The sequence below is a fragment of the Amblyraja radiata genome, chromosome 4 (genome assembly GCF_010909765.2).
Source record: "Amblyraja radiata isolate CabotCenter1 chromosome 4, sAmbRad1.1.pri, whole genome shotgun sequence".
Taxonomy (NCBI): Eukaryota; Metazoa; Chordata; class Chondrichthyes; order Rajiformes; family Rajidae; genus Amblyraja; species Amblyraja radiata.
Window position 1 is genome coordinate 82,931,729 of NC_045959.1, and position 16,703 is coordinate 82,948,431.

At 45.5% G+C, this 16,703-nt stretch overlaps 1 protein-coding gene across 18 annotated transcripts in view; it reads right to left on the bottom strand.

Moving 5' to 3' along the window:
• The window catches only part of ptprm (protein tyrosine phosphatase receptor type M), a 940,804-nt gene that overhangs the window by 552,576 nt on the left and 371,525 nt on the right, over positions 1 to 16,703 (bottom strand). For all 18 annotated transcript variants that reach the window (XM_033019867.1, XM_033019862.1, XM_033019861.1 and 15 more), the window contains exons 5-6: positions 10,858 to 10,973; positions 2,897 to 3,071 (exon numbers count right to left, since the gene is read on the bottom strand). In XM_033019867.1, the coding sequence (XP_032875758.1) occupies positions 2,897 to 3,071; positions 10,858 to 10,973 (291 nt within the window). The remainder of the gene's footprint in view (positions 1 to 2,896; positions 3,072 to 10,857; positions 10,974 to 16,703) is intronic.

The window sequence follows — 16,703 nt, forward strand, 5'->3', positions numbered from 1 at the left end:
TTGGTGGCCAGTGGGGGGGCTTTCTGGAGTGCCGGTATGGGTTCTTGGGGTGGCAGCTCAGTCCCTCAAGCCTGATCTGCTGGCAGCTCACTCACGGCTGGTGGGTTGGCAGTTGACTCATGACTATTCCTTGAAATTCCATTTCAAGCAGGGTGCAAGGTCACCAAATTCAAATCCATGTTCCTACCATTTCAAGCAGGGTGCAAAGCCACCAAATTCAAGTGCAGTTTCTTACCACTATGAGCAGGGTGCAAGGCCACCGAATTCAAGTGCAGTTTCCAACCACTTCAAGCAGGGTGCAAGGCCACCGAATTCAAGAGCAGTTTCATACCACTTCAAGCTGGATCCAAGGCCACCAAATTCAAGTGCAGTTTCATACCACTTCAAGCAGGATGCAAGGCCGCCAAATTCAGTACAGTTTCATACCACTTCAAGCAGGATGCAAGGCCGCCAAATTCAAGTGCAGTTTCATTCCACTTCATGCAGGGTCCAAGGCCACCAAATTCAAATGCAGCTTCATACCATTTCATGCAGGGTGAAACCACCATAAAACCACACAAAACACCAAACTCATAGTTCAGTAGACATTCAGTGTGTTCAGTTGATTCACAGCTCAGACAGAGTCATGACCTCTCCCTCCCCCATCATGCAGAGACTGAGCCACACCCACACTTCCGGGTTTTATAACCCCTCCCCCTCCCACCGGAAAAGGTGGCTTTCAGGGCGTGATTGACTGGAGAGAGATTCTCAACATTTTTTAAACACTAATAACGCTTATATTTTTCATTGATGGGAAGAATTCTCTGCACCTGCTCAGCGGAGGGGGGACTGAGTAAGATGGCCAAAAATCACACCCGTAAGTGGTAGCGTTTTAACATAAATCAATATACAGTGCAAACAGGAAGTATGTGCAATTGCAGTAGTGCCTTTTAACTTCAAGCCAAAGCACCCAAGCCGCCATTTGCAGTAAGTAGTGCCTTTCAACTTCAAGCCAAAGCACCCAAGCCACCATTTGCAGTAAGTAGTGCCTTTCAACTTTAAACCAAAGCTCCCAAGCCACCATTTGCAGTAAGTAGTGCCTTTCAACTTCAAGCCAAACACCCAAGCTACCATTTGCCATAAGTGGTGCCTTTCAACTTCAAGCCAAAGCTCCCAATCCACCATTTGCAGTAAGTAGTGCCTTTCAACTTTAAACCAAAGCTCCCAAGAGACCATTTGCAGTAAGTAGTGCCTTTCAACTTCAAGTCAAAGCACCCAAGCCACCATTTGCAGTAATTAGTGCCTTTCAACTTCAAGCCAAAGCGCCCAAACAACCATTTTTACTTCAAGTGCAGTTTCTTACCACTATGAGCAGGGTGCCTTTTTACTTCAAACAAACCATATTTTCATTTTCAAACCACATTAAGGGTGCTCACAGTTGTGTACACATTTGTTCAGTGTTATTCAGAGCTCAGAGAGACGTGACCCTTGGCTTCATCCATCTTCCAGAGACTGGGTGAGGCACACCACTTCCTGGTTTTATAGTCCCTCCCCCTATCTCCAGCAGGGGCAGCAGAGAGAATGGTGAATTTTTAAAAAACATTAATATCCCTCTGATTTGTCATCGATGGGAAAAATCCTCCGCACCCGTAAGGCAGAGGGGGGCTCTGAGCGAGGTGGCCAAAAATGACGGCCATAGGTGGCGGCGTTCTGTTGGAAATCGCAGCACAGTAGGCCAAAAGCGGTCAAGATCAGAGATTTAGTAATATAGATGCTGAACTTATTCTTAGTTGTTTATTATGTTGTTTACAGAGTACCATGTTTACATTTCTCTTGTACTGCTGCAGGGAACAATTTAATTGTTCTGTTTCGGGACATAAGACAATAAAACACTATTGACTGTTGACATAAAAGGACGCAAAGTGCTGGGCTAACTCAGCGGGTCAGGCAGCATCTCTGGCGAACATGGGCAAGCAATGGTTCAGGTCATGACATAAATGTTCATGGATCAAGAGTATAAATATAGCACAAGGCTTGAAAGCTCTGACAATTGGCATGGACTAGATGGGCAAAATGGCCATCCAGTGAGATATTCTGTATAATCTGCTGCAATACTGATTGATTAGTTACATACTGGGATGAAAACACTACATCAGGCAGTGTCTGTAGAGAGAGAAACAGTGAATGTTTCTAATCATTAACCCTGTTTCTCCTCATCCAATGCTGCTTGGCCTACTGATTATCTCCAGAATTTTATGTTTGCTTATTGATTTCACAAAGGGGGCTGGTTTGTACCCGATCTGCATATATTAAACCAAAATATACCACTATTATTGGATTGCAAAGCAAACCATATTTGTCTATAAATGACTTTAGACTTTACTTTAGACTTTAGAGATACAGTGCGGAAACAGACCCTTCAGCCCACCGAGTCCACGGCAACCAGCGATCCCCATACACTAACACTATGCTACACTCTAGGGACAATTTACAATTTTATCAAAGTCAATTAACATAAAAACCTGTATGTCTTTGGAGTGTGGGAAGTAACCGGAGAAAATCCACGCCGTCACGGAGAGAACGTACAAACTCCACACAGAAAGCACCTGTAGTCAGGATGAACTCGGGTCTCTGGCACTGTAAGGCAGCAACTCTACTGCTGCACTACCGTGCTGCCCCATTGATGACATTCATAATTTTGTGAAACAGAACAAAAGATGTGGATGTTTTGGAAAAAAACCTGTTTATGTTTAAGCAAAAGGAACTCAGTGGTTATTTTCTCAGTGATTGCTGTGGAAAAAAATACTTTGCTGCTGCATCAGAAATTCCAAACTCTTTCTTCCCGTATAACGTCACTGTTCCCATTGAGTGGTGAACAATATGGCAAAAGAGGAAAGAGACACAAAAGTGAACTAACCTTTCACAATTAACTCTGCATAATTGGACACCCCTGCGCCTCTCTCCGACTCAATCACACAGCGATAGTGGTCTGTGTCTCTCTGCTTGGTGTTGGGCACCATGAAGGTAGCTATAAATCGGCGGTGGTTCAACACATTGGTCTCTCTCATGTGCGTGTCATTTCCATTGCGCCGCTAGGGAGGAGAACAGCAAAAAGTGGCAAGTTAAAGGAGGATACACTCAGTCCACAAGGAGCAATAAAATACCCTGACAATACCACAACCAAGCCCAAGGCGGAATTGTTCATTGTTTAGAGATGCAGCGCGGAAACATGCCCTCCCAGTCCATAGTGACCATGATCCCCATACACTAGCACTATCCTACACACTAGGCACAATTTACAATTGTACCAATGCCAATTAACCTACAACCCTGCACGTCTTGGAGTGCGGGAGTAAATCAGAGCAACTGGAGAAAGCCCAACGTATAAACACTGTACAGATAGCACCCATAGTCAGGATTGAACCTGGGTCTCTAGCGCAGTAAGGCACCAATGCTACCACTGCCCCACCGTGCCACCACTGGAAAGACCTCATATGACCAACTCCATCCATCAGGAAATTGACAGAGGCAAAAGAGACTGCAGATGCTGAAATCCCGAGTAAAAAAACAAAGTGCTGGAAGATTTCAGTTGGTCATGCAGCACCGGTGGAGGGAGACACTGGAGTAATGCCCCTGTCCCACTTAGGAAACCTGGATGGAAACCTCTGGAGACTTTGCGCCCCACCCAAGGTTTTCGTGCGGTTCCCGGAGGTTTTTGTCAGTCTCCCGACCTGCTTCCACTACCTGCAACCTCCGGCAACCACCTGCAACCTCCGGGAACTGCACGGAAACCTTGGGTGGGGCGCAAAGTCTCCAGAGGTTTCCGTTCAGGTTTTCTAAATGGGACAGGGGCATAACTCAGCAGGTCAGGCTCTAGAAGGATCCAGGTCCAAAACGTCACCTATCCATGTTTGCCAGGGATGCTGCCTGACTTGCTGAGTTACTTCAGCATACTATGTCTTTCCTTGGGAAACCAGCATCTACAGTTCCCTGTTTCTATATCTGTAGGGTGATTCTGAACAAGTGTCCAGACTTGAAACATCTGTTTCCTTGCACAGATGCCTCCGAGTTCCTCCTGCACTTTGTACACAGAAAGTTGACAGGTTGGAGTGAAATGGAAGTGTTATCCCGATCTTGATTTAGAGTAAAATTAGAGGGGGCGGCATAGTGACACAGGGGTAGTGTTGCTGCCTTACAGTGCCAGGGACCGGGGTTCAATCCAGACCACGGGTGCTGTTTGTAGGGAGTTTGTACGTTCACCCTGTGACTGGATGGGTTTTCTCTGAGTGCTCCGTTTTCCTCGCACATCCCAAAGGTTAACAGGTTTGAATGTTAAGTGGTCTTTGTAAATGGACCCGAGTGTGTAGGGAGTGGATAAGAAAGTGGGATAACATAGAATAAGTGTGAAAGCGTAATCGATGGTCGACTGGGCCTCAGTGCTGTATCTCTAATATAAACTAACAATGCTAGTGAACAACCCAACTGCAAGTTCTTCACTTCAAAATAGATGTTAAAATCATTGAGTTCATATCCAGAGAGATGCAAAAACAGCCTTTTGGAAACTGCAAGCATTGCATGGGATCAGACGTGACAGTAATGAGATGGTAGAACTTGCTTCCTCACAGCTCCAGCAACAGAAAAAACTGCAGATGCTGGAATCCTGAGCAAAAGACTGAGCAAAATAAGTGTTGGAGGAACTCAGCGCATCAAGCTGCGCCAGGAGAGGGAATGCATTAAGGAGCAGCATTTTGGGTCGGGGCCCTTCTTCAGAAGAAGTAGTCTGAAGAAGGATCCCGACCCAAAACGTTGTTGGCCCAGTCCCTCACCAGATGCTGGCTGACCTGCTGAGTTCCTGCAACACTTTGTCTTGGGCTCATAATTTAAGACTCCATATTTTAGCTTGATCCATGTCCTTCAGCACCAGTTACGACAAATAGTTAGTGATGTCTGTGTTCTGGCTGCGCTGTGATAATCATGATCAAAGTTCACAAAGAAGTAATAGCCTCTTGGCTGACATAACAAAGAGCACACGGAGTGTATGCAGTCATAGCCCAGCATGGAGCTCCTGCCTTGCAATGAGAGGGCAGAGCACGGCAAAGGGAAAAACTATTGTTCACGAAGCAAAACGAGTCAGCAATTTTTCACAGCTCACATCAGTCTGAAAAGTGAAAATGTGGTGAAATTAAAAACATATTTGTACAAAGAGAAACCGACACATTTCAGATCAAAGATCCTTCATCAGAACTGGAAAAGAAAGAATGGGGTCAGTAATACAATTGGGAAAATGTGTGAAAGAGGTCAGACACAAAATGCTGGAGTAACTCAGTGGATTAGACAGCATCCCTGGAGAACATGGGTAGGTGTTGTTTCGGGTTGGGGTCCTTCTTTGGGTCCGGGTCTGAAAGAGGAACATCTATAAAAGAGGCCATCTGAAATATTTATATATATTTTCTCTAAATTTTCCCAGGTACATTGCAAATCTTTGTAGGTGTGACATGTTGCATAACCATGGGTGACATTAGTGAGCCTGAGACTGTTGTTACCCAATGCCCTGATTAAGTGCCCTCCATAATGTTTGGGACAAAGACCCATCATTTATTTATTTGCCTCTGTACTCCATAATTTGAGATTTGTAATAGAAAAAAAATCACATGTGGTTAAAGTGCACATCGTCAGATTTTAATAAAGGCCATTTTTATACATTTTAGTTTCCCAATGTCGAAATTACAGCTGTGTTTATACATAGTCCCCCCATGTCAGGGCACCATAATGTTTGGGACACATGGCTTCACAGGTGTTTGGAATTGCTCAGGTGTGTTTAAATGCCTCCTTAATGCAGGTATAGAGAGCTCTCAGCACCTAGTGTTTCCTCCAGTCTTTCCATCGCCTTTGGAAACTTTTATTGCTGTTTATCAACATGAGGACCAAAGTTGTGCCAATGAAAGTCAAAGAAGCCATTATGAGACTGATAAACAAGAATAAAACTGTTAGAGACATCAGCCAAACAGTCTTACCAAAATCAACTGTTTGGAACATCATTAAGAAGAAAGAAAGCACTGGTGAGCTTACTAGTCGCCAAAGGACTGGCAGGCCAAGGAAGACCTCCACAGAAGAATTCTCTCTATAATAAAGAAACATCCCCAAACACCTGTCCGACAGATCAGAAACACTCTTCAGGAGTCAGGAATGGATTTGTTAATGACCACTCTCTGCAGAAGACTTCATGAACAGAAATACAGAGGCTACACTGCAAGATGCAAACCACTGGTTGCACACCGCAAAAATGTGGATGCCCAGGTTACAGTTTGCCAAGAAGTACTTAAAAGAGCAACCACAGTTCTGGAAAAAAGGTCTTGTGGACAGATGAAATGAAGATTAACATATCAGAGTGATAGCAAGAGCAAAGTATGGAGGAGAGAAGGAACTGCCCAAGATCCAAAGCATACCACCTCATCTGTGAAACACGATGGTGGGGGTGTTATGGCCTGGGCATGTATGGCTGCTGAAGGAACTGGCTCACTTATCGTCATTGATGATACAACTGCTGATGGTAGTTGCATGATGAATTCTGAAGTGTATAGACACATCCTCTCTGCTCATTCAAACAAATGCCTCAAAACTCAATGGCCGACCGTTCATTCTACAGCAAAACAATGATCCCAAACATTCTGCTAAAGCAATAAAGGAGTTTTCCAAAGCTTAAAAATGATAAATTCTTAAGTGGCCAAGGCACTCACCCTATATAAACCCAATTGAGCATGCCTTTTATATGCTGAAGAGAAAACTGAAGGGGACTAGCCCTCAAAACAAGCATAAGCTAAAGATGTTCAAGAAGGAACTGCAGATGCTGGAAGATCAAAGGTACACAAAAATGCTGGAGAAACTCAGCGGGTGCAGCAGCATCTATGGAGCGAAGGAAATAGGCGACGTTTCGGGCCGAAACCCTTCTTCAGACTGATGGGGGGTGGGGGGGAGAAGGAAGGAAAAAGGGAGGAGGAGGAGCCCGAGGGCGGGGGGATGGGAGGAGACAGCTCGAGGGTTAAGGAAGGGGAGGAGACAGCAAGGTTAGCAAAATTGGGAGAATTCGATGTTCATGCCATCCGGACGCAAGCAACCCAGGCGGAATATGAGGTGCTGTTCCTCCAATTTCCGGTGTTGCTCACTCTGGCAATGGAGGAGACCCAGGACAGAGAGGTCGGATTGGGAATGGGAGGGGGAGTTGAAGTGCTAAAGATGGCTGCAATACAGGCCTGGCAGAGCATCATTAGAGAAGACACCCTGCAATTGGTGATGTTCATGAATCGCAGACTTCAAGCAGCCATTGCATGCAAAGGATATGCAACAAAATACTAAACATGACTACTTTCATTTGTTTCTTTTCTCTAGAGATGCTGTCTGATCCGCTGAGTTACTTCAGCTTTTTGTGTCTATCTTTGGTTTAAACCAACATCTGCAGTTCCTTCCTACACTCTACTACCACAATCCTCCATCTCATACATTCAAACAAATTTTACTTCCAATTGACTAGCTTGCCCTGAATCCCACATGAGTTATGTTTGTGAAGTGCATCCTACAAGCAGATCTTTCGCCATTAGTTGTCAATGTGCAGCGGCCACAATTAATCCTTTACTCAAAGGAAGTGCAATTAAGTCAAATGCACTGACATGGATCTTTAATATAAGATGAACTTGCATCTAATAGGCTAGTTGAATAAATGTACTGAAAATGAGACTCATAGGAATCTAAAAGCACATAAATAATAAAATATAGTGAGCATTTACATAACTTGGATATATCCTTGCACCAAAATGGTCACATTGCCAAATATTTTTTCAAAGAGATCAGAAAAATACAGCACAGGAACAGGCGCTTTGGACAGCAATGTCCGTGCCATACATAATGCCAAGATAAACCAATCACCTGGGTGGCTGGATGGACCAAACTAAAACTCATGCGGCACAGTGGTAGAGTTGCTATCTTACAGCGCCAGAGACCCGGGTTTGATCCTACAGATGCTGTCTGTACAGAGTTTATATATTCTCTCTATGACCACGTGGGTTTTCTCGGGTCCTCCGGTTTCCTCACACAGTCCAAAGGTGTATAGGTTTGTCGGTTAATTGGCTTCTGTAAATTGTAAATTGCCCCTAGTTTGTAGGATAGTGCTAGTATATGGGGTTATCGCTGGTTGGTGTGGACTCGGTGGGTCGAAGGGCCTGTTTCCACGCCGTATCTCTAAATTCCTCTGCCTCTTTGATCCCTATCACACCAACCCTGCATATCCGTGTGATTGTCTAAATGCCTCTTACACGCAACTATTGTATCTTCCACCACTACCACCCAGGTCCCGACCTGAAATGTCACCCACTTTTCTCCAGAAATGCTGCCAGACCCGCAGAGTTACTCCAGCACTTTGTGTCTTTTTATTGTAAACCAGCCTCCGCAGTTCCTTGTATCTCCACCACCACCCCTGTTACTTTGCTGTTACCACTGCATCACTGAACCATGCTGGGTTCTCTCTGTGAATCTTTCAGCATTGTTCAATGGGGTGGCACGGTGGTGCAGCGGTAGAGCTGCTGCCTTAAAGCGCCAAGACCCGCCTTTCATCCTGACTATGGGTGCTGTCCGTATAAAGTTTGTGAGTTCTTCCAGTGACCACATGGGTTTTCTCCGGATGCTCTGGTTTCCGCCAACAATCCGAAAACGTACAGGTTTGTAGGTTAATTGGCTTTGGTAAAAATTGTAAATTTCCCCTAGTGTGTAGGATAGTGCTGGTTTACTGGACAATTGCTGTTTGGCGCTGACTTGGTGGGCCAAAGGGTCTGTTTCCACGCTGTATCTCTAAAGTCTAAAGTCGTACGTTTACCAGCTGCATGCAGCCTCAAAAGAGTGCGTCAGACCGACAGGTCATGTCATGAAACTATGGCTACTACTTCATTTCTCTGAATAGCAATGCTCAGAGACTGACTTAAATGCTGATTTCTAACATTTCCCCCAGTAGCTATTTAAAAAAAACACAGGTAACTTTATACAATTTTGTTTTTCCAGTCATTTAAAATACTTTAATATGTATCTTCTGCAGAACCGCATGGGTTACAATTAAATCCAATCAATGTAAAAAAAACCTTACCCACGTACAGTACATCTGAAGTGACAGCTACATTTGAGACTGCTGACTGATGGTTTGACCTGTTTCCTTCGCATTGCTTCTTCTCCGGAAGATATTGATTTGTTGCTAGGACACAGTCCTACAAATGCTCCATAACATTTGGTCACACCTCTCCCTGCTGTCCCTGCTGAATAGATCCAGACACCAGAGACTTCTGCCATATGGTCTGACTGGAGCCGATGGCACAACGCTCCTGAAGGAGCGATTTAATGAGGTGCTCAAAATGATGAAGATTGGTTTTAAGCAGCTAGGAGAAATGATTTCCACTTGCAGAGGACTGTAATTGTGACAAGGCTTAAGATAATCGGAAATAAGTTCTGGGACAGGTGAGAAATTTTTATGCAGTGTGTTAGGATGATTTCCCAGAAAGAGTAGAGGAAGAAAATTCTAATAGGAAGAATCACATGGAACCAGTTTACTTAGAGACACAGCATGGAAACTGGCCCTTCAACACAATGAGTTTGAGTCGACCAATGATCGCCTGTCTCTGATTTCTGTATCTATTCCACAGTAACATTGGACAGGTGTCCAATACTAAAACATTTGAGGGACTGTGCACTAGTTCTATGTTATTCCAGTTTTGGATCCTACACTGGATCTTTTTCTTGTTGCTGGAGGCTGCAGCTCTACCAATTCATTACTGTCATGCTCAATCCCCTGCTTGCAATGCTTGTCTTGGAGTTTTTCAACAAGCAGTTGTTGCAATTCTCTGGATGTGAACTCTCAGTGATTTTATCATCCATTTTGGAGTGAAGAACTTGCAGGGTTCAGTTGTATACTCGGATTCTTAGTTTAGTTTAGAGAGACAGCATGGAAACAGGCCATTCAGCCCACCGTATCCATGCCGACCAATGAGTCTGAGGAAGGGTTTCGGCCCGAAACGTCGCCTATTTCCTTCGCTCCATAGATGCTGCTGCACCCGCTGAGTTTCCCCAGCAATTTTGTGTACCACCCGTTCACACAAGTTCTATGTTATCCCACTTTCTCACCCACGCCTGACACATGAGGGGCAATTTACAGAGGCCACTTAACCTACAAACCTGTATATCTTTGGAAAGTGGGAGGAAACCGGAGCACCTGGAGAAAACCAAAGTGGTCACAGGGAGAACGTACAAACCCTGTACGGACAGCACCCAGTCAGAATCAAATCCGGGTCTCTGGCGCTGTAAAGCAGCAACTGTGGACCTGTGCCACCCTATGAAGGGTGACTATTTGCAGTTGCAGTGCTCTATGGAAGAGGCAAAGCATTAGGATTAATTGGATGTATTCTAGAACATATTGCATGCAGTTTTGGTTGCTGCATTACAGGAAGGATGTGGAGGTGTTGAGGAGGATACAGAAAGGCTATACCAGAATGCTGCCTGGATTAGAGGCTATTAGCCATAAAGAGAAATTGGACAAACTTGGATAGCTCTCCATACATACAACAGTATATAAGGCTACTGGCTGGGGAGCATTATTTTAGATTACAATGATTGTAATGATTGTATTCTTTGGAGAAAGGGAAAATACACAGGTCAGGGGAGAAAAAAAATCATTTGTTTTCATTAAGAACATCATTAAGAAAGTTTATTGACCTGTGTTTTCCTCTCTCTATTGGTGCTGCGGACTTGCTGACAATTTCATGCATTTTCAGATTTTAATTCACATTTGCAGCAGCTGCTGTATTTTGCACTAGCATCTATTTGGATTGCGATTTTTGTTTGTATTACCTGAAGCCAAAGTTTGTCAGTGAAGGTAGTTTGCCCGTTGGCCATGCAATTGAAAGTGGCGTTCTGACCCGCGTTAACTTCCACGTTCCGCAGGCGAAGGAAATGGGGAGGGTTTGCTGAGTTGAAAAGAAAAGAAATACCGTTAATGAATTCGGGAAAAACATTTTCAATTCAACACTGTAATGTACAATACATTTAATAAATTACAAGCTCAATGTACTCATAAAGCTATGCTGTGAAATTAAATGCTGTCTGGCAACACTTTACCTGCCAGATATTATAATTCTATGGATCTTTAACTACATCCTACCCTCCACTATGGCAGTCTTACTTGGCAAGCGTTTACCAGCATTTCCTGAATTTAATTGTGACCAAACAATATGACAATGCACATACCTCCAGATGAACACTGACATCTTATATCACATTGTTGCTACTGTTGTATAAGGGAATTGATTTACTAATTTATGCCTTAAGCCAAGGTGCAGGAAGACAACTTTCCAACTCGACATGAACAGTAAGGCCATGAAGCAGTAGTGAATGAATGGATGTTCCCTGTTTTTATTTCAGGACCTAGCTGGCAAGGCATGCTTCATTACATAGTTGTGATAATTGTGCCCAGTTATAACTGGGTCTTCCAGCATTAGCTTCCAGTTGCAACTCTACTGATCGCTGAAGTTGTTGATTTAGGTCTTTGAGGGAAAATAACAAAATGAAAGTCCTAGAGACCCCGATGCTGGTTTGCAGGAAACGCTTCATGATAAAAAGATGCAAGGTGAGTGGAAGTGGAAGAAGAAAATATGGTTGGAGAGGAAGAAAGGAGGAAGGGAGGATTAGAATGGATGTTCGAAGGGTTAAAAAGAAGGAAGAAATAGTTTTCGGGAAAGTGAAAAAATAATGTTTGGAAAGGCTTTGAGAAGAGGCAGGAAATATTGAGAAGGAAAAAGAGGAAAGGTTGGGAAGTATAAGTAACCACATTGAAGATTGGTTCAAAAGGTAAGACCCATGGGATCCAAGGGAAGTTGGCAAACTGAACCTAAACCTAGCTTGGCAATAAAAGTTTGGGGTTGATGGTGGAGGGTTGTTGGTGCCTGTGACTAGTGGTATCCCTAATGGATCGTTGCTGGGACTCTTGTTGTTTGTATTCTACGTAGATGACTTGGATAACAAAGTATGAGGCTTGGATGACAAAGCTGACAGATGACATGAGGATAGGCATGGCAGTGCAGCCTTAAGGGCCTGTCCCACTTTCACGAGGTAATTCACGAATTCTCCCGAGTTTTCCCCCGATTCAAACTCGTAGAATGTTCGTAACAAGTCCATAGGAGGTCGTAGGAGTTCGTAGATATATTGTAGCGGCTCGTTATGCTAGCTGTAGGTACTCGTGGCATCAGGTAAGTCGGAACTTATTTTCCAGCCCGTTAAAAAATGTCCACGAGTAAAAATGTCCACGAGTTCTCCCCGTGACCACGTGGGTTTTCCCCGGGTGCTCTGGTTTTCTCCCACACCCTTAAGACATGCAGGTTTGTAGGTTAATTGACTTTGGTAAAGATTGTAAATTGTCCCTATTGTGCAGGACAGTGATAGTGTATGGACTCTGTGGGCCGAAGGGCCTGTTTCCGCACTTCATCTCTAAACTAAAAATGGACTGAGCTGCCGATAGTGTAGAAGAAATTATTTCGAAGCACTCGAGCTCTTTGTGTCTTTCTTTGATTACTATGTTTGTAGCTCCACAGTCTCTTCCCCAAAAGCATGTGTCTCAGGTTGCATCAAACAATCACAGTGTCAGAGTTAATATAAGTGGTGTCATAAGGTCTTTCAGCGTTAAGACAAGGCAGTGTTTTATTAAATACCAAGGAAATTATGCGTGGCACAAAGCATTTCCTCAAAGCCAATTAACACAGACCTGGCTAGCTCATTCTGAGCTTCATATAAGTGGCAAAATTTATTACAGCAGACTACACATTATCACTGCTCCCCTCAAACTGCACCTAACATTAACATCTCAATGGCACTTTGCCAACAGAGTACCGTGACACACGAACAACAACTTCAATTTATAAAGCACTCTTCACACACTGAAATGTCAAGACAATTCACATGGAGATTAGCTAATAAGGTTCGACACCAACGAAGATAAGTAGGTATCAGAAGAGGTGTCTAAGGAGGCAGTTTGCAATGCCACCTTGGGGGAAGTGAGAGGAGCAGAGAAGCAGAGATTTTGAGGATAAAGCATGTCAGACCAAGACTGGAAACATAGAGCAGAGATAGACACAAATTGCTGAAGTAACTCAACGGGACAGGCAGCATCTCTGGAGAGAAGGAATGGGTGACGTTTCGGGTTGAGACCGTTCTTCAGATCTGGACCCGAAAGGTCACCCATTCCTTCTCTCCAGAGATGCTGCCTGTCCCGCTGAGTTACTCCAGCTTTTTGGGTCTATCTTCGGTTTAAACCAGTTCCTTCCTAAACATGCAGCAAAATATCACTTTCACACACTTTCACATATTTTTTGCTTCTAGATGAATATTTGGATCCTCAAAGGAAATAGACACTGTTTCAAATGGCGCAGTGGCAAAAAATATTTCAACTCCTACAGCACCTAAAAATAAAGTGAGGGAGTTAGTCAGCAGGGAAACAGGCGCTTCAACCCAACTCGTCCATGCTGAGCAAGGAGCCTGACCAAGCAAATCCCATTTCCCTGTATTGGGCACATATTCCTCTCAACTTTTCCTTTCCATGTACTTGTCCATATATTGAATGTTGTCCGTCATGGAATGTTGCCCACTAGCCCATTGCAGTTTTCAAGAGTATGTGCTGAGAAATGTACGGAAGCTTGGTGCAGCCAACGCCAAGGATCTGTGGGGGGGAGGACCACAGCCTCGGGTTCTTCCGCTGATGGTCCATTGAGGGGCAGAGTCAGTGGAGAGACAAGGAAGCAGATATCACCCCAGGGGCCACAAGGGAGGCAAGTCTGTTTTGTTTAAAATTAGCTGCCAACATTACTGAGTTGCTAGTATTGACACTGAGATGGAATGAAATGTTTATGCAGATTTTTGTTTTGTATATATTTTTTACTAGACTAAGTGGGACCTGTTGGGTCCCTGTCACATGTGAGGCCTGGTCCCCCAACGCAACCCGTTCCCCAATGCAATATTCCACCTCTCACCCGTTCACCCAATGCAACCCATCCCCCCAACTCAATATTGCACCACTCATGCATAGCCGCCAACTGCGCAGGCACGGCTTATTTCCCCTCATCCCCCAGCACTCCCTCCCCCTCCCTCTTCTTTCCCCTCTCCTCCCCCCCTCCAGCAATCCCTCCCTCTCCTTTCCCCATACCTTCAGTCACTCCCTCCCTCCCACCATAACTCCTCACCCCTCCCTACCCCCTCCCATCCCTATATCCCCCACTCCTCACCTCCCCCTATCCCACCCACGATCCTTCATGGCCTCCCCCACTGCCCTCGTCGCCCTCTATTCCCCACTCCCTATCTCCCCCACTTCCCCCTCCTCACACTCTATTCCCCTCCTCCCCCACTCTCCACACCATCCCCACTCCCCCCCCTCCCTCCTTATCCCTTTCTTTCCCTCAATCCCCTCACTCCTCACCTCCCCAGGATCTTTCCCCTTTCCTCCTCCCCTCCCCAATCCCTCCCTCACCTCTCTCTTCCTCTCCTTTCCCCTACCCTCAGTCACTCCCTCCCTCCATCTATAAAAAGCAGCATCTGCAGTTCCTTCCTCCACAGGTCATTCATTCATTGTTAGCTGTGGTTTAGATCCCGTTGACTTCACGATTGGACCAGTTTGAATCGTGCGTGTGTGCGCGTGTGTCTCAAACTCAGCGCAAACTGCTTGGCCACCCAACAACTTGACTATCCCTCCCTACCTCCCTCTGCCCACTCTGGCTCAGCCGCCGCTTGGCCCGTCCCCATCCTGTCTGACCACCCGCTGCTGCCACTCAGCCCTTCCCACATACAGAGAGTGGTGAATCTGTGGAATTCTCTGCCACAGAAGGTAGTTGAGGCCAGTTCATTGGCTATATTTAAGAGGGAGTTAGATGTGGCCCTTGTGGCTAATGGGATCAGGGGGTATGGAGAGAAGGCAGGTACAGGATACTGAATTGGATGATCAGCCATGATCATATTGAATGGCGGTGCAGGCTCGAAGGGCAGAATGGCCTACTCCTGCACCTATTTTCTATGTTTCTGTGTTTCTATGTCCCCGCCGCTGCCTCCCCGACCCTGCCTGCCTCCCCGCCCCTGCCGCTGCCGCTGCTGGGCCATGGAAGGGAGGGGGATGGAATCGGTGTTCGTCATGGTGGGCACCACGAGTTTCGATGACCACAACTCCTGCGAGAAGGCTGTGAGTGTGAGGTACTGCAACAGCGGCAGCGGAGGAGACGGACCCGGGGGCATGGGTAGACGGGGCCGCCATTGCTGCAGAGGGTGGGCGGGGGAGAGTGGTGAGTGATGAGGGAGAGAGAGATGGGAGCAGAACCTCCACTGGGCCTCCACTGAACACCCTCCCCCCCCCCCCCCCCCCCCCCCGCAGCCGCTGCCGTTGGTGGGAGAGACAATAGACAAGTTACTGTGAGGAGAGGAGAGAGGATTTTGTGAGTGAGGCGGGCTTTCACAATATACCACCGATCGAAACAAAACTTGTAGCACTCGCATCACAGAAGAACGGTGAGTAACCTGGCAAAAATCGTAGTGCTATCGTGTACCGTTTTTGCGCAAATAGAAAAACCCCACAAACCGGACGAGCACAAGATCAGAGTTTTAGTTTTGTATAGATAGATAGATTCTGAATAAAGTATCTTTTTTTGCTGTCCACTTCCTTCACTACCATAGACTTGTTTTCCAATTGTGTTTTGCACTAACGTCTTGTGTTTACAGTCTTTTAGTTTTAGTTTTAGAGCTACAGCGTGGAAACAGGCCCTTTGGCCCATCGAGTTTGGACCGACCAGCGATCAGCCATACAGTAGTTCTAACCTACACATTAGGATCAATTTACAGAAGCCAATTAACAAACAAACCTGCACATAAGGTCTTTCGAATTGAAAGGAAACCCGAGCACCCAGCGAAAACCCGTGCGGTCATAGGGAGAATGTACAAACTACGTACAGTGAGCCCATTATGGGATCCACCCTTCCCTGGTCATTTGTTGCCAGCTCTGATTTGTTCTGGCCTTTTCCTACCTCCCGTTCCCTCTCCTCTACCTTCAGCCTGAAGAAGGTTCCGACCCAAAACATAACCCATCTTTTTTCCCCAGAAATGCTGCCTGACCTGCTGAGTTAATCCAGCACTTTGTGTCTATGCTCGGTATAAACCAGCATCTGCATTTCCTGTCGACACCTCACCATACTTGCGCATGTGACTTACATAACTTGTTTATCTTCACATGCTATTTTTCTCTGTGGCAATGTACTGTGCGTAGACAATGGAGACTTATTTTCCAGTGACATACAAGATTTGAAATTAGATTTCACACATTTTCATCATACTGAATGTGTGCTGTTAGCCTTAATATCAAACAGCAGTCACGGCATGGGGGGGGGGGGGGGACAATACAATACAATAGGCTCAAACAAAACTCTGTTTCTACAGCCATACCAAAAAAAAGCGATTCCTACTAGACACACAAACATCCATCACAGTGAAACTCCTCCTCACTGTGATGGAAGACAAATTCTTTTCTCTCCCCTGCTCTCCATTTTTATCCCGATATTGAAGCCCCAGGCGGGCGATGGTAAGTCCCACGGCCATTTTATGCCGCGCCGGGCGATGTACGGCCCCGCTCCAGGCCCAAAAGTCACAAAGTTGGAGCCCCCGGCAGGCGTTCGAAT